At 46.1% G+C, this 18,773-nt stretch overlaps 1 protein-coding gene across 1 annotated transcript; it reads right to left on the bottom strand.

The window, feature by feature from the left end:
* Positions 1 to 885: 885 nt before the first annotated feature.
* LOC109756028 (uncharacterized) lies at positions 886 to 14,900 on the bottom strand. Its single transcript, XM_045233248.2, has 9 exons — positions 14,672 to 14,900; positions 12,174 to 12,360; positions 3,130 to 3,629; positions 2,680 to 2,821; positions 2,465 to 2,572; positions 1,927 to 2,139; positions 1,715 to 1,825; positions 1,428 to 1,628; positions 886 to 1,338 (listed from the first exon to the last, which is right to left on the bottom strand). Exons 2-9 carry the CDS (start codon positions 12,354 to 12,356, stop codon positions 1,111 to 1,113), a joined length of 1,686 nt encoding a protein of 561 aa, XP_045089183.1. The 5' UTR covers positions 12,357 to 12,360; positions 14,672 to 14,900; the 3' UTR covers positions 886 to 1,110.
* Between the last annotated feature and the right edge of the window lie 3,873 nt (positions 14,901 to 18,773).

Raw genomic sequence — 18,773 nt, 5'->3', positions numbered from 1 at the left:
GTAGGAGCGCCGAAGGCGGGCGCTGATGTATCTCGTAGTAAGCGAGATATAGCATTCGCGAGCCGAATGCAAAAAGAAGACTATATTACTAAGACCAGGACAATGGAGCAGCTCCCACCCGCCCGACAGATTATCCTGATACGTACGTATAGCTGCTAGATGGTGTTTACTGTTTAGATGTGCAAGGTACTCTTTCCGTCTCACAGTATAAGACGTGTCCGTTCCACAATATAAGACATTTTTATAAGTTTATGTTTGTCAAAACGTCTTATATTGTGGGACGAAGGAAATACGAATGTACGGAGTGGTTCGTTAGATCAATGCAAATCAAGTTTGTTTTGTGTACCTTTTCTTGTGGGAATACATATATTACGTACTCCCTTTAGTGATCTAAAAGATTTAATATTAGTTTACAGAGGGAAAACTTACTAAACTAGGACAGTAGGAGCGTAGGACAGCATAAGTCAAGCGCAAAAGAAAAACTGATCAAAGTATTGTTGCGTGCATGGAAGGAGCTGCCCTTGTCATTGAGTGGAGCCGTGCACCACTCATCCTAGAAGCTGACAGTGCAGTTGCCATCTGCCACAGTGCCTACAGCCACGCCTTCGACGAGGCTGCGAGGCCCAACCGGTACCTTAAAGCACATTCTGCCCACCACAACCAAAATGATACATCACCCACAAAACAATAAACCTAAATGATGCATCACGTGATATACTGTGTGTATATTTCTGAATTCAAAGCCTGAATGAGCCGTCTAGCTACATAAGAGTATACTAACTTTTACTGCCTGGTCGACCTGGAACATGCATATGCCTGGTGAAACCAACCAGGAAGATATTTTGAAGTCCTAAACTTAATTGGTGAAGCCCTCACAAAAGAAAATTGTATGGAAAACAAATAGTTCAATTCATAGATAATGGTATAGGCTGGGTGCCTGACAAGTGTTTAGACCAGAGGAGGTTATAGTTCAGTTCTCCTCTACAGAAACAATTCAGTTCACCTAATGGGGAAAACGAAAGCAACTGGTTCACCTTAATTCGATTTATGCTCCAGGATGAAGAAGAGAGACATACAACGCAAACCATTGTAAAAAGAGCTTAAAACACGCTAGATGAACTGGGACGACGATGATGTTTGCCCAAAGAAGTCGGGGGACGGTGCCATGCCGTTGAGGAGCCTCTCGACCTGCGCGATGACCTGCCTCCCTTGAGCGTACATGACCAAAGTGTCCCTGTTGCGCCTCAGCACATCCATGATCACGTTGAACTGCCAATCGTTCACCACATCAATCATCTGCCGCACCACGCAATTTGCATACTGGTGGATTATCATGCCCTGCATGACCAGGTAACCACTCAAGATTAGTCATGTATATCTCTCTAGGGATGTCGAGTAACAGCAGTAAGATCTCAAGAGCCACATACCATGAGATGATCTGCGGTTTGACCACCGCCTGCAGAAAGGATCTCATTTATGAGAAGCTTGCAATCGTGGTAGCTGCCATAGATTAGGCACTTCTCAATGACTTTGGAAGAGTGCTTCTGGTGGCTCATCTGTACTATACTTCCAGCAAATTTCAACATAATAATTTGTCGATGACGAGGTCCTCCATGCTCCACAATGTACTGCAACATGTCGATAGAACACACATGTGAATTGTGGGTTTAGCTGCGACATTATTTCATCAATTACAAACCACTACACACTTTACCTGCACAACGTAGTTTCCATATGGGTCTACAGACAACTCCTTTACACAATCGAGAATCTCCGTGATAAACATGTCCATAATTTGAGGATCCTTGCAGAACTCCAGTATTTTCTAAGAAGATCACGAGGATGGGAGGAATAATTAGTGAACAAGGTCCAAACAAACGTCAAAAGATAGGAAGCGGTAAAAAGTGTAATGCTCAAACTAACTACCTGAACCACATGGCATCCAAAAGGATGGGTGGATAACATCTTGGCCTTGCCACATAACCGTCTATAGATGAATTGGATATACTGTGGCTGCACACACTCCATGCATTTCTGAACGGCGTGGTTTGCATGTTGATCGCAGATACATTTGAATAGGTTGCTATCAAGCTCCGTGGCCATCTTTATTTGTTGATCAATGTCGCTTATTTCAAAAGCCTGAACAAAGAGACACCATCAGTGACCAAGCTCGCAACGAAACAATATGGCATACCAGGGTAAAAACTTAAAACATAATGAAACATAATCAGCTTAAACTATTTATGCATTTGACATTACATTATATTTATAACAGAAGTTCTCTAAGATAATGAACATATTAACAAGAGAATGAATGGTTTGACTAAATTACATATTCTATCTTACATGACATTACAAATCCGAGGGCTTTCCAAATATAAAAGTGCAGTTCTGCAATCTACAAGCACACCTTATTAATTCCTTCCATCATGAGATGTTAGAAAAGATATAGTGTTCAGCTTACCTTCTGGATCACCCGACAACCATAGAGATGAAGGCTTAGGTGTAACACATGCCCCATTAGATTAGCAATTAGTATCCTGAAGTAGACCGCTGGTCCATGCTCAAGAAGCTATAAAAAATTATAAGGTAAGTACAGAAGTTTATGTCCGATTAATCTCAACATCCTTAATTAGAGACTCAAGATACAAAATTCTATAGGAATTGGAGGAAAAAAACCTTTTGGATAACATAAGTGGGAAAGGCATCAGTGGCTAGTGTAAGGATGTGAGGAGTGATTTCCTTATATAGCATAACTATCTCTCCAGTAGTTGCTTCGTCAAGTTTCTGCCGTATAAAGCAGCTCCCAATTGGGTCAGCACTGCATGTCAAATACAACAAAGGGTAATGGACCGTTTACCATATAAGGCTGCAATTTCTTCAAGGGACGCATAGCATAATAGGAGGCGCGGCCTTAAGAATATACTGATTGAAATTCATGCTTAGTACTTGTGTTATCTTAATAAGGTACTCCCTCCGTCACATAATATAAGTGTGATTTTTACACTACTACTAGTGTAAAAAACACTCTTTTATTATATATCATGGGACGGTAGTGTAAAAAACACTCTTATATTATTGGACGGAGGGAGCAAGTATGAAAATAAAGGTTGCATGAGTTATGTGCACCTGAGAGCAGGCACGTGACCCTTGACATTGATGAGCCGCATAGACTGGTTTACTGGATTCTTGATCAGCTGAAGAAGTGAATTGACCTGGGAATTCCCAGGAGCATTTATATTTGGCACATGCCCCCCAGAACATGCCATGTCAACGTCGAGAGCGTAGTGATTCTTCAAAGCCTCGGGGGACTGACGCCATAGTTTGCAGGATAATTCCTGATCTGGGTCAATCAACGCACGAAGGCATGCCTCCTGCATCGCCATCAAATTAGCAAAATTACTAGGCACGCTCCTTGAAGAAGATGATGATGATTGTGCATGCAAATCTTCAACAACATCCATATTCAATAGTGGAATTTGGGAGGGTAGCTCAGTATAATCCTTGACAACACTGTTTGTAGTAAAGGCACAAGAGTTCATAGGCTGAAATGGATCTATGTATGTGTCGCCAATTTGGGGCAACTTCTGATTGTGTACAGTCGACTCTTCTTCGCTCTTTGGATCATCCTAAAAAGGAAACAACAATTTATTATTTCCATTACGGGGAGCACTCATGGTGCAAATATTTCCAATAGGTAAAACAACAATGACAACCAGCAGTTACTAACTCATGATCATATGGTAGTTTCAACTTTCAAGGGAAAATTCCATCCATATATCAGATATATGATACTGGTCATTGCTCACTGCTCTGTGGATCACACTGAGTGTAGAGTCGGCGATAGTAAAGTTTTCTCAATGCAAATGTTATCTACAACAATCAGTATTTCAACTTTCAAGACAATAACAAAAACTGAAAAATATTTGGGTTTGGGGGGCAAAGAATTATTATGTCATGTAATATAGCACAAATGTAGTGTTGCCAGATAAAATCAAGAAAAAATGTAGGTAACTTGAGCAATCCTTTAAAAAAAGGTAACTTGAGCAATACAATCAACCAATCACACAACATCAGTTTTAATCATGCTAAACCAATTTGTCCTGCAATCTTAAAAATTGAGAAAAAAAAAGGTTGACCAGAAGTAGTGGAGAGCACTAGTGCAGTGTAACTTCCATCTCAATCGACCAATTAATCTAGTAATCGAGCAAATTGCAATGAAAAAAATTTCAAGCATAACATGGGAAATGCATGGTGCCCGTCACTATGTTCATCTCATAGCACCCCAAGTAACAATTGAGACGAAAAATTCTCACAAATATAAATGAAGGGAGGTGATTCACCACCGTTTGATAAGAAAAGCATCATCCATGAGCTCGCGATGATGCATGTGACGTCCCTCCTATATGGTGCCACTGGCTCCTCCCTTATCTAGGCATGTGCATGGTGGAGATGTCGTACGGCAAGAGAAGCATGGCAACACGTTGTCACAATGTATCGCGAACAATGCGGAATGTATCTCTATCTTTGCCCCATCAAAATTCATGGGGAAGACAACTTCCATCGTGGAGTATGGTGAGATAAAGAAATAGGGAGCAAGGCAGTGAAAAAATGGGGAGAGATCTCGGCGAAAGATACAAATGACAAGAGATGAGAACGATCCAGCAACAAAAGACTGTTAATAAAATGCAAGGCCTCATCATGGGTCAATTCGATTGTTTATGGACCAACCACCTAAGTGAAAAACAATTACGTATCCTTCAAAAAGTATTTCATATCCTAACACAAATGTACGGTTGCTCATGTTATTCGGAGAAAATGAAAATCTGCCACCTCAAGGACTACAAGCATAACCTAGCTAGCGAGGGTCATGTCTCTAGAGACCTAAACGTTCCTTCTTCATAATTTATCCCAAAGACAAGCATGGCAATGCCTTTTCATTCTAGATTCACAAGGAACAAGAATAAAAAGAACAAGAGATTGAGGTCTACTTTTACAAATTCAGATGGTTGAGTCGTCAAATTTATGATCAACCTTCTTTATGACGACTCTGGTGTAACCTTAGTTGTTCACCAAACAATGGCCTTAGATCTCCGATGGATAGTTTCCGGATGAGGATTAGGAAGATTATGTGGAGATTGACAATCGATGGGCAATGAGAACCAACTGGAATACAATAACTCAACATGAAGCATACAAGACGCAAGTAGGGGGGTACTGCGATTTTTGTGAATAATAGGACAGAAGAGAGGACTACCTATAGAGGCAACGGTTTCGATGCTGAGAAGGTGGGGCAACTATGAGATCAAGGGAGATGCAATTGAATTTATTTATTTATTGAGGAGGAGATGCAATTAATAGGGAGACTCTTGAATAGGAGGGAACAAAGCTAGCACTACCCACTCATGGCCATGATGGGCCACCTATGTATAGATAGGTACTGTGCATGGTTTGGGACGTTTGAATATTTTTGGCCTACCAATTCACACGTCTCTATAGTCATACTGAGGCACTAAGCCCACTAACCCAACCCATGAACAATTTGAGAGATGACTCACAACATTGATTTATTTTATGATTGCTACACCAAATAAGGGTTTGGGCACTAAATTTAAGTGAGCATGGTTGCAATTTGCAAGCAGTGACCTTCAATGGGGAACGGCCATGGAGAGGGTTGTGATGCTAAAATCAATATAAATTCTCTATGGGTGGGTGTGGTAAATTCCATAGTGGCATCATGGTAGTTGAGAAATTTTTAGCATGTCACATTAGGCTTTAGTTCATTTGAAAACCACAAATGTGAATAGTTAGTATCTCTAGTTTTATAGGAAATAATTGATGTGATGATGGTGTATTAAGTCGCGTAAAAGGTATGTTCCATACATGAAATTGGTCTTATAATGCCGCCTTGATGTTTCGTAGAAGCAAACCCGATAGTGCCATGCATATCGAAATTTTACGATGAAAATTAAAATATGGAACAAAATGTATACTTGTCCTTTTCTAAAAAGAAAACTATTAACACTAAGTCAAATCATCAACTACACATCATTCTTTGCCATGAATTATTGTATTCTAATTGAACAATTTCTCATAGTGCTTTTGTACCATGACATTTTTTACGAGGGAATTTTTGAAATCAATTTTCATAAAGAGTTTCTATGAAGGCATTTTGTAGAGAGATAAACACACAATTGGTCGCTCAACTCTCGCGAGATGAGCACATTGGTCACACTTCTCTCAAAATGTGCTGATCACATTGGTTTATTTCATGGGCGAACTGGTCACTCCGTCATTTCCAACCATAACAGGGTTGACGTGGCATCTTGACTCGGCGTGGGTCCCACAGTGCAATCTCTCGATAGGCTTTTAATTTGTAGAAAACATCTTGTAAAGAAGTTGAGCTCCCTTTCCCCTTGATTTCCAAATCGAGCACCAAAATCCTAACCCACTGCAGGTGCGACGTCGGCGGCAGTGGAAGGTACCCTGCACGGCTTTGTGGACCATGTCGGTTAGGCATCGTCAACTTGACTAGCGATGAGGAGGCCTGACCATCGGTGGCATCTATTGTTTGGTGAGATGGGCGGCCCCAGCGGGCTGAAGCGCGTGAGGGAGGAATGGAAGCCGATGACTATGTGCTACTGGTGACCGGAGACAAGCTCTCAGGTAAGTAAATCAAGTCCTCTCTCTAGCATATATACATGACTGCTCAGGTTTTTCTCAGAAAGATTTCATTTTTAGGAGGAGTTGTCAGAATTCGAATTTCGGGTACCACAATACCATTTTGATACTGAGTTCAATAGTGTGGAGCGCAAGGCAGACAAGTCCATTCACCTACTTGACCCTGCTTGCCGTGTGGCAAAAGAAGGCAGTGACATTGTCCGAAGGTTTTTGGGGACCAATTTGAGGTAAATTGTTTGATCTCATCCCAAAATGCTCTTGACAAAATCAAATCTAGTTTTGAATATTCTTTCAAAAAGACCAAAGGAACATGATATTAATTTGATATCATGTTCTACCTAGCAGTGAATCAAGTACAACTATGATTGTTCAGTACAATGAGTAGGCATGATGCATATTCTCCTATTTGAAATTGAGCACATGTAGTTTGTTACTGAATTAATTCGATGGTGCTGGCCTCTTCATCTCCGTCATCGAGGGCGGCAAAGGCTGGCTCGCTAGTCACCTTATGCTCCATGGCAGCGAGGCGCTCTGCTTCGGCAGCCTGGTGCAGATCACCTCGGCCTGTGCAGTGGAAAGAGACGCTGTGAGCACCGCTTGGTTGCGCTGTTGTTGTGTACCACGTGGACTTATTATTGCAAGGGCGTTGGCAGCCCAAAAACTACCTTCTTTGCAGGAAAGAACTTATCATGCTCACCGCTGCCAACGTTATTGTGCATCTGTGCCTACATCACCTCGAGCGCCTCCTCTTCCTCAGCATCTTCCTGCTCAATCTCCCGGCGGTTAGCAGAGAGGTCCGACGCCGCTGGCGATGTCGAAGGAGTTGTAGTATCCGCCCATGCTAGAGGAGGAGTTGGATGTGTCGGAGTTGGAGCGGCCCATGCCAGACGAGAAGTCGCCCATCCCAGGCGCTAGGTAGCGGTGCCGTTGCAGAGCCGTCTACCAATGGAGACCACGAGGTGAGAAGCTTCCTCACCATTGTGCTAAATGAGAGTAGTACTGAGCAATGGTGTTTCTTGGTTATGCCAAAATCATGTAGACTGATGTCGTTATAAAGTGAACTGACCATGGCAGGAGCGGGAGAGGGCGATGGTAGGAAGATGGAAATGGCAGGAGTAGGCGTTGTGGGAAGGCGCAATGGGCATGGGGGCACCGCGTGTATCATTTGCCAATATGCGTACAAGAGGCGAGCAGAGCAGAGAGGAACATATGAGAGAGATGATAGAGGAGGATTTGCAAAAGACACCCCCTCCCTAAGATTAAACTAAAGGGGTGCATTACAAAAAATTGAACGCGAAGTAAATGTCCCCTGAGCTCAACTTGTTTCTAGGGTGTTTTATGCAAACTAAACACCTCCTGAGCGACTGCACTATGGGCCCCATGCTAAGTCATCACCCCACATCAACACGGATAAGGGTTGGGTACGGCTGAGTGGCCAGTTCGCTCATAAAACACCCAAAGTGACCGGTTCGTCACATTTTGGGAGAAGAATGACCAATGTGCTGATCTCACGAGAATGCAATGACCAATGGATTGTTTATCTTTTTTGTAGATATTACTTAATATGAAGTATATACACTCCTTCAAAATGTATCACAAGGGATGACTTAGGTACTAGACGCATAGTTCGTTTCCCCTAGATTCACACTAGGCTTTACATCCGACGGTATGCTTCAAATGAATGAAAGTTTCTTTCTGGGAACAACTCTTGTCTTGAAAACACCATTAGCTCTTTAAATCTCTTACCAGTTGAATCTCACAACTAAACACAATTACTTAACTCGATACATTATTCAACATTACAACACAATGTCTATTCATGTAACGTAAGTTCCCGGTTGATTGGGGGTGTCCTAAAAATACGCATCAATTTGGATGTTCTGAAGGGAGCTCACTTAAATTAAACTTGTGGTTCATGATCCTCGATGTCTCTCACATCATAGAACAATGCTTACATCCTTGGTAGCTGATAATGGCATAACTGTGACTCGCAGAGGTGCTTCCATGTACTACTCATATTACATCTGAAGCAAGTATGGCTAAAAGCTTGTTGATACACAACAAAAGCAAGTCGAATGTTGTCCCGGAACTCATAATCCAAATGCAACCATCCCATGTGGTATAACTGTACAAGATATTCAATTACATTTGAATAGAATTGATACAATTCAAAGCATCTTGATACATGTTTTATTTATTAATATAGTAACAATATGGATATAGGGTGTGTGGCCCTGGTCTCTAATCACAGAGTTGCAATCACTACAACTAGCCACCACTTTTGACCACACAAGGTGACCACTTGGTGCTTCCTTGGCAGAGTATAATGTTTTAGTAAATCACTGCAACTGGGCCAACTAAAATACTAACTACTAACGTTTGAACCGCCGCTAGCTACAACAAGTAGGCTTTGGGAACCAAAGCATGAATTTGAGGTTTCTTTCATCCTTTGGGTATGCTGAGAAATAAGGCTTCAAGGAACAAGCCAAGCCTTACATTAGAAATACCCCCGGAAAATAGGTTGTGGGCATTTAAGCATGCCTTTAAGGCATTTCTCATGTACCTATTGAGGATTTTGACTCTTGATGCCTTTGTGAACTGTAACTTTACATACTTGGGTTAAAGGTACGCATCCAAATAGTTTTGTATACCCCTTTTGATCAACTGGGGTGCCTTTATAGGTTGTTCTTCGTTAAACATGAATGGGCTAACCTTTATTGTCTCACTTAAAGTGCTTCATGTTTCTATAAATAACGGTGTCAAGGACATTGTAAGCACATCCGAAGAGACAAGCACAAGGCTTATGACTCAATGTTTGCCATGATGATCTAGCCCCTATGGCATGAGAGGAAACCTAAGGTCTCCCTGAATGTGTTGATTGATAGCAAGCCCTTGTCACAATTCACACACAAAATGGAGAAGAAGAACCAGACACAACTACTTTTTTAATGTTAAGAGAAAATCTAAGATGATCGCACTAATCGAGCACATTGCAGGAATGGGTACTTGGTTGCAGTGCATACCTAGAACAAATAAATATATATTGATCTAGTGTCATGAGGTGGTCTACCCCTGTTGATGGCTTGGAGTATGAAATGCGCACCAAACCAGTGTGGTTCTACGATATATGATTCCATCCCCCCATCGCTTGTTACCTTCACTTCACGTCGAGGCTGTCGATGGAGCTACCACCAGGCGATTGCGCAGTCATGACCTCCATCTTTGTGGCACTTAAGATACATTCATTTGAGGATCCTCGCCTGTGCTTCAACTGTCATATCACCAACTTGCCACCACCACTTGCCCCACCACCCTCCACCAATTATAAGGGGAAATTGATATGCCCCCATCTTTGCTGGTGCCTTGAGGATTTGTTATTTCTTCTGTTGTAAGTTGTAACATGTTGTTTTGCCTCATCCACCTTAGAACTTGACTATTTGAAATTTTATTAATTTTTTGTTTGACACTATCTCGATATGTGAGGCAATACTCATGCAGAAATGTCCCTAGTAATCTTTGTTCCCCGCCCAACCTTTATGCATCTCCTAATCTCCGCTTGTTCGACCACACTAGAGTAGACCATGGCGTCAGAGGTCTTTAGGATGAAGGCAACAACGCCGCCTAGGGTGAGGTAGGACATAGAGGTGTTGGAGAACGTACACTGCAACATGGTCGGTGAGTACGGTGAGGTTTGTGCGGGGTTGGCTCCTTGTACGTGACCTTATCTCCTTATAGCAACTATCGATAGGCAATAGAGCATTGCTCGACAATGCAGTAAATAGAGTCGGATGGTGCAACCCTTTTGGCAATGAGTATGACAAGGTCATTGTCAGAGGGAGGCACGCATGGGTCCCATGTGACGCACAATGTGACATCGACACATCAAGAGACATCTTTTGCCCTTTGTGGTATTGCCCGATGTACCGTTGGTGAAGTATACTAAACGTGGATCGACATGCCTCCTTTCGCCATCGAATTCATGGATGGTGTACCCCCTAGCTTAGTCAGAATTGGACGGATGAAATTAGAGAAGGGATTTTCCATCCATGCCACTGCCAAGGTCGCCGCATCCATGTAGGTCACCACCACCGTGCCTCAGCTCCGTAGGAGGTGGAGCAGGTTGAAAAACTAAAGTGAGCTTTACTAATTTGCATTGTTGGCCTGATTAGAAGATCTTCCATTTCACCAGGAAAGCTACTTCTGATCCATTAAGGAAGAAAACGAGCGATCCAACAACCATTCTCTAAATCAAATGGCCCAACACCAGGATATTTTCTTTTTTTTCCTTTTTCTGGCAGGAACACGAGGCTCTTTCCCCTTAGGAGAGAGCACTGAAGGATATGTATTAGCCTCGAAAACCTTACTTAAAAATGCCCCGATAGGTACCTTAGGTATGGACAAAAAAATATCGTTTTTGAATGTAAAACTAGTTTCCAAAATAATTTGGTTCACTAGGTAACCACATCTGCGGTAGCGAATAAGCAACCTACCATAGTAGTAATCTGTGGTAACTATAGATTAGATTATGGTGGAAAACATATCCTGCTCTCATTGAGTAGGAGTAGACTCTATGTATAAAGTGGCACCATTAATGATGTACCAAATAATTATATCGTAGTATGATACAGCTGGGAACTTAATACTAATATTCTTTTATATGGAAAATTATTTTCTAAAATACTATAATTCAATAAGAGCTAGGGTGTCTTATCTAGGGTAATTAACAAGCAACCCCGGCCCATTACAGTAAATCATGTGGAAAATTTCACTACCATTAATTCGTGCCAACTATATGTATAGAAGTACTAATACAATAGAACTAGACCCCCGGTGAATGTTCGCTTGGCAAACGGAAGTGGTCCGCTGGTAGTTTTCACTGCATTTGAGGGGTGTGGGGCTGGTAGTTTTAGAAACTGCTGTGGTAGCTCTTTCCATTAGGGGGCTTTTTTTTATTTTTTGGCCAACAATTGCAAATCGTGGGATGGAGATTTTGTGCAGCCAAGAGGGGAGGGGTTCGCTGAGGTTGGTCTCCCAGGGAACGTCACGTAGATAAGATTTCCTAGAACTATACTATTATCAGTCCGAGTGTTTCACTTTGGACTATCTTAATTATGTAACTTAAACAAAAATATGATTTGACAACTTATTTAATGGGAAACAGAGAGTCACCATATCTCAATCTAGATATGATTTTCACACCAAAACCAAAAATACTCATATATTCTCTCTCATCAGACCCAGTAAATGAGAGATCTTTTAGACACAACAATAATATACAATCCACTCGAGGGGCTATATCTAAACACATATTAAATATGTATGATATAGTTTATGATATTTGCGTAAAGTATTAATATACGGGTGTCAATGTATTATACTCGTTATCAATATGCATTTATGGCAGTACATTAATTATCAGTTTTAAATAGGATGCATGATATGTAGATGTAGACAATGATATGCGGGGCTGACATAATTAATTAATTAATTACCTGTTCATCTAAGAAGCTGAGGAAAAGGCTCCTGTCACGTTGACGGCCGCCAAGAGCAATGGTAGCAGCATCGTCCTCCCATATCTCTTTGCCGCTGTCTATCCCGCTCCCGCTCCCACGATGGAAATGGGATGCCGTTCGCACGTAATCGTCAATGGCCTTGGATTTGCCTTTGTTATCCATCTCTCTGTAAAAATTTACACATTGACAGCGTGTAAAAACATGATTCTTTTCCTCACAGGAAAGCTACATGCACAAGTTTAGTCCATTCAAACAAACAAGAGCAAGAAACATGTATGCACCCAAAATTGATGAACATGTGCTAGTACGAATATCAGATCTACTCCCTCCGTTCCAAAATAGATGACTCAACTTTATACTAACTATAGTACAAAGTTGGGTCATCTATTTTAAAACGGAGGGAGTAATTAGCTACAAGTAACAAGTCCAAGAAAACATGATAGATCTAGATAAAATATGTGCAAGATAATACAAGGGAGCTGTAATCAGTGAACAGAAAGTTAACTACGCACAAGATCTGATCTAAACTCTTGTATTGCATAATTAGCCTAATTATTCTGATTCGAAGGAACACAAGCATGAATTCAGCACACACAAAAAGGAGCACAAGCATGAATTCAACATGTACACTTAATAAAGATGGACCAGAGAAAAATATATAGCGACTGAAAAAAGTCAGATCTAGCACAAGAAACATCAGGGAGAGCAGACATGGATTAGATCTAGAGTAGTTAAGAAGCACAAGATATGGAGTATATACAACTTGCCTTGCGAGAAATTGAAAGAGAGCCCGGTGGAGTATACAAGTAGTAGAGGATCTTCCGTGGTTCAAAGGAACACCAATATGCAATTAGTCCATGTTGTAACTAGAAGAGGATGTTCTCTGGTTTAAAGGAACACGAATAGAGCCCGGAGGAGTGTACTGAATGACTTTTTTTGAGAATGTGATTGTGGGAGCGAGAGAGATATAAACCGGGGGAGGGGAGGGGAGGGGAGGGAGGTGCATATCAGTTTCAACTGGAGAGTTGCCACGTGTATGCGAGGCCAGAGATTAGGCGTACGTTACTATTATCAGTGTACCACCACCAGCGCGGCCGAATTGCTGGCTTGCTTGGACGCGGCTAATCTGCACCCGAGCTCAAATGAGCTTGGGTGAACAGTAAAATCGAAAAAAATTCAAAAAATTTTAAATTTTTTTTAGAGAAACATTGACAAAAGTTCTAAGTGCCTGCAAAAATTTGTCATGAAATCACATTCCTAGAAGGCGTGGCAAAAACAAAAACAAAAACAGTACTCTGAAAAAGCTACTTTCAAACGCATTTTGAAGCACTGAATTTGTTTTTTTGCCACGCCTTACAGGAATGTGATTTCACGATGAATTTTTGCAGGCACTTAGAACTTTTGTCAATGTTTCTCTCAAAAAAATTGGAATTTTTTGAATTTTTTTCAATTTTACTGTTCATGCGGGAGCATATGAGCTCGGGTGCAGAATGGACTTTTCGGGCTTGCTGCTGCTATTGCGCTGCTTTCCAGCCGTCCGCTGCAGAAAAAGACGCAAGAAAATAATTTTTTGGGAGACGCTTGTGACTTTATGCATACTCACCACTATTACTGTATAATGCTTTGAATCAAAGATCCAAGAAATTACAAAGTAACTAATATATAACTGGTAAATGCGTATATTAGGTCCATATCAGGTAGGGTATTAATTGAGATTTTAAAAAGTAGTATTAGATATATGCTAATATTAGGTAGGATATTAATTACAGGTTAATATTTGGGATGGTATGATTTGCACGCTAAACATGTTAAGAGCTCACCATTGAAGCAATCTAGGTCGTTGGATGCATATGATTTGATGAACGATATTAGTTTCAAATCGGTCCCTTTGGGTCTTTTAGTAGTGGTATAGATTTAAAATTACAATAAAATCTTTTGAAAATAGCTTCTTTGTGGCATCAATCTTTGCAAGATGAAACACCGTCAAGACTTCGGTAAAAAGATCGCAATACACTGATATGCAGCGGTACTGCAACGCGCCCCCCCCCCCCCCCCCCAGCTTGATTATTAATAATGTTTTTCAAAAGCCCAATCAGTCGTGGGAAGCGTTGAACAATGAATGTACTTGAGCAAGGATGATCTCAATCTTCACCATAATGTCGAAGAAAGATTCAAACTGCATATAAAATATGACCAACAAAAGGAACATCACACAATAACCTAAACTCATCTTATCAAAATAATCAGCATTGCGAGGACACTCGCCTCTCTAGGTTCACGACACAGAGAAATAAAATGACATGTACATGATGAATACATGTTCATTGCAGCCATGCACCTAGGTATGAGGACCACGGAATGTTCCATTAGAAAGTTAGACAGGTGGAAGTGAGATAGAGGTAAATAAGAAGAAGAAAAATGGCGGACGAAAAAAACATGGTCTTTCCTGACCTGGGCGACATGAGGGCTCCACCTACCAGCCATAGACGCCACTGCCCAAACTCCTTCCTCCCCGCGTTGTAGTCGGAGGATGCCACCGGGCGAAGCTCGGGCGGCCGTCGACAGCGGCGGGGGTGCTCTCTTGCCGGGCTCCTAGTTATATGGGCGACGTAGCTTGGTGGCAGTCACTGGTGTCCCGAGGTGCACGCGATTGGGCCAGCGTCGGCAGGCTCGACAACCGGTGGCATGCTGCGGGGCAGGCTTGTGGTGGCAGGACTGGGCATGCTCGGGGTAATGATTTCGACTGGTGGTTGTGGCTCTGGTGGTCTCGGGCAGTCCAAGTCGTTCTCCTCTTCGGCCTGGGCACGTGGCGGTATTCCTCGATGGGCACACGGCGCCGGATAGGCCTGGAAGGGCAACGCGGAGGAGCATGGTGATCGGCGGGCGGTGGCCGGGTCGTCAATGAAGTTTCTTCGATGGGGTTCCTAGGATAGGGATGTAACGGGATTTGAGGGTGCGGCCTCGGTCGGATCTGGAGCTGCCAAATTTGGCCCGATAGTGGCTATTGCCCCGGTTGTGTGGCGTGTTGCCGTGGTGGCTTTAGTGGTGGCGCACAGGTCGCGTCTTGTATGAGTGCTACCGGGTGTCGCCGGCGAGCCCCGTCCTCGGCCACACCGTCTGTTTTGGGGCTAGATCCAGGTCAGATCGGGCCACGTTGCCGGAGGTTCCCTCTTCGTGTGGACCGGTGGCGATCCAGCTCCATGCCAATGATGTTCATAGAAAAGTGCTTCCTTGGTGGCAGTCTTGTGTTGCGGTGGCAGTGGGTTGGCGATCTTGGATGTCGGGGCAGCGGTCCTGGATTGTGTGCTACAGAGATGGGCTCTCCGACGAGCAGCGTGGTAGATGGTGTTGGCAAGGTGTATTGTGGTGGCAGATCCTGGCAAAGCTGGCGCCATTGATGGCGACCTAGCCCTCATCTAGAATCCTTGTCAGCGACGGGCTTGTGGCTTGTTCCCACGACGTGATAGAGGGTAGCACCACTTCACGTTGTGACCCTCTTAGGGATGTCACCGATAAGTGTCGGTGCAACTTGGACACGACTACCGATCTCATGTGTTTCTTCTCGGCGACTCGTAGGAGGCGTATAGTGGTGCCTACAGTGCCTTTTTAGCCTTTTCAGCTAGTTTGTCGTATATTCTATTTTGATAAACTCTTGAGGATTTTTTTCCAATATCCTGTATTGTTTGCCGATGATCCTACACCTACAAAAAGGTCCTACATAAGTTTAATTACCCTTCCATAAATCCCCCCCCCCCCCCCCCCAATTCAACCAGGGTGGGTCGCAGCCACTAATCCTGACCCAATAATTACCTCCGCATCATCTTTTACATAAAATCGTCACATAAGCTTTCATAGGTCTAGCATTATTCATTGTTTGCCATGTGACTATATTAATATAAAGCGGGATGAAAGCCTATTTCCAGAGATAGATGCAAAAAATAGCTCCATATTGTAAAGTGTATACCCCACGGGACCCTTGCTTGAGCATTGGTCAGCACTATATTTCCTGTTTCAGTAAACAAATGTCATGTAGTGACTAGTGTGACGTGACTCTCCAGGTGCGTTGTTTCTTTATTTACTCCCGCTACGGTGCTAGGCAAGTAATAGTGTTTTTTCGGAGGCAAAGATTGCCAAGGCAGGCTGCACACGTCCTTGGAAGCTGCAAGGCCTCTATGAATGGAAGAACTCTAAAGTGAATACCCCCTCCAGATGGGAATATAAGCCAGACATGAGTCTTTAGGTCCTCAATTTGACTAGAGAGGAGGATGGAAGTCTCGGGCTCTGGCGACCCTGGCGACGTGCCCCCGCCCCCGGCGGGCGCCGCGGCCGGCGTTCCCTCCCCGCCCGGCTCCTCGTCGGACCCCCGCCCGGCATCCCCGCCTCCTGCGACGCCTGCCTCCTCGCCGCTCCCGTCCTTCCTCGAGGTGTTGCCGCGGATCCGTTGGGCGGACCTCGCCGAGGAGGACGAACCCCCCTGGCCGACTGCCCTGGCCCCTCTCCCCCCCCCCCCCCCCCCCCGTTCGTGCGTCGCCGACCAGCGTGGCCGCTGGCTCAGCCTCCCGTTGCGGAGGTTCTGCCTCCGGCTCGCGGCGGCGCGCGCAGAACCGGCCAATGAGCTCTGCTCGTCCGCCTCGGGGCCAAGGCGCAGCCTTGCGGGGCTCGGGAGGCCGCCGACGCCGCTCCTGGGGAGTGGCGGGCCGGTCTGACTTGGGTTCGGCTCGGTCCTCATGGCGGGCGTCCACGGCGTCCCTTCCTCGGCTGGCGCCGGCGACTCCCTCGGCTCTTCCCGCCTCCCCGCCCGCCGGCGTGATAGTGCCCCGCTGCTCCCCATTCCGACCCTTCATCACCGCGTTTGGCTCCTTCGCGCGTCAGTTCCGCCCTCTCTCCCTCCCTCGTCGCCCTTGGCGGGCGGCCTCGCCCCCCTTGCCCCGGCGACGGTGGCGGCGGCGGCTCCTCCCTGCGAAGGGGAAACCCTTCCGCGCGGTGCCCCGCTCCCTGTCCTGGGTCGTGCCCCTTTGGGCTGCGAGGAGGTGGCCCGCTCGCGCCGGGTAGCTGGCCTGGCCCTCCGGGCTCATAGGCCTCTTCCCCGGGCCGCCGCGGCTGGGCCTTCGATCCTTGGGCCGGCTCCGTGCCCTAAGCCCACTGAGCCCCCTCGATCGATCTGGCTACCCTACGGCCTGCCGCGCCCCTCGTCCCCCATCCCGCCGCCACGGTCTCTCCCTCTTCCGAAGAGATCTCCAGTTCCTCCCCATCCCCCGCCCCGCTCCACCCGCATCCTCGTCCTCCCTCGCCGGCGACCGCCGGCCCGGATTCCTCCCCGTCCGCCTCCCTCTCCTGTCCGCTGGCTCCGCCCATGATGCGGGAGTGGGACGACGGCGAGGACCGCCGCAAGCGGCGCTACGACGACCGCCGCGACCCCCCTCGTCCCTCCCCGGACGCCGCCCGTCGCGAGAATGAGCTGCGGCACGAGCTCCGGGACCGGGAGAGCCGCCGCTCGTAGGGCTTCGACGACCGCCGCGACCACCGCCGCTCCCCGGGCCACTCCGATGGGTGTGATCGGTCCCGCTCCCCTCCGCCGGCGGCGGGCGACTGGCGCTCCTTGCGGCGGCGCTCTCCTTCCCCGCCCCGGCGCCGGGAGCGCAGCCCATCCCCTCCCCGCCCGGCCCGCCTTCTCTCCCCGCGTGCGCCTCCCCAACCCGCTGCTGCCCCGGCCAGGAAGTACGTCCCACCGCACGCCGCAAACTCCTCTGGTCCCCCTGCCACCGGTGGTGCTGGGGGTGGCCAGGCTTGCGGTCGCCCGGGTGCGGCCAAAAAGAAGAAGCGGCGCGGGCAGGCTCGGGCAAACCAACAGGCAGCCCCCGTTCGTGTGTCGCCGACCAGCGTGGCTGCTGGCTCATCATCAACTCCGGCCGCTCGGCTGTGTCTGGCCCTGTCTCTGGCCGCCTCAGTCCGCCGTGCTTCAACTACGACATTGCGGGTCATTCCCAGGTCAACTGTGTCAACCCCCCATGCTGCTACATTTGCAAGGATCCCTCCCACCCCGCGCTGTTGTGCCCGGACAAGCCTATCGACGAGGAGTTGATGATGTACGGCCATGGGATCGAGGGGCTGGGGTTCTTCCACATCGAGCTCCCGGACGTCCCCTCCCTCCAGGCGCTCGTCACGGTGATTGATGGTGTCGCCTCCCCCGAGATGATTGAGGCTGAGCTCAACCACCTCTATCGTCGCCAATGGGACTGGCAGGCCACCCTCACCACTAGTGGCGCTTTCTCGATGGTCTTCCCCGACGCTCTCAGCCACGGCTACGCCATGCGCAGTGATCAGATCACTCTCGCCCTCAACAAGTTGGTCGTCGACATCTCTAAGTCGATCCTCGACCCCAAGGCCATCGCGGTCCTTGACACTGCTTGGATCCTGGTCACCGGGCTTCCTGACATTGCCCAGTCCGAGCGGGTGATCCGCAATATGTCTCGGATCCTTAGCAAGGTGGTGGTGGTCGACGAGCTATCCCTCCGCAAGGAGGAGGAGGTGTGCGTCAAAGTCAAGTGCCTCGACTCCTCTAAGCTGCGCGCCACCATC

The sequence above is a fragment of the Aegilops tauschii genome, chromosome 2 (genome assembly GCF_002575655.3).
Source record: "Aegilops tauschii subsp. strangulata cultivar AL8/78 chromosome 2, Aet v6.0, whole genome shotgun sequence".
NCBI lineage: Eukaryota > Viridiplantae > Streptophyta > Magnoliopsida > Poales > Poaceae > Aegilops > Aegilops tauschii.
This window is presented reverse-complemented; position numbering and strand designations above follow the sequence as displayed.

Coding starts and splice junctions, on each gene's coding strand:
- LOC109756028 (XM_045233248.2), bottom strand. CDS start 12,356: ATGGATAACAAAGGCAAATCCAAGGCCATTGACGATTACGTGCGAACG. Junction 3,630..12,173: donor TCAGCTTCTTAGATGAACAG/GTAATTAATTAA, acceptor TTTCCTTTTTAG/GATGATCCAAAGAGCGAAGA. Junction 1,629..1,714: donor ATGGAAACTACGTTGTGCAG/GTAAAGTGTGTA, acceptor GACATGTTGCAG/TACATTGTGGAGCATGGAGG.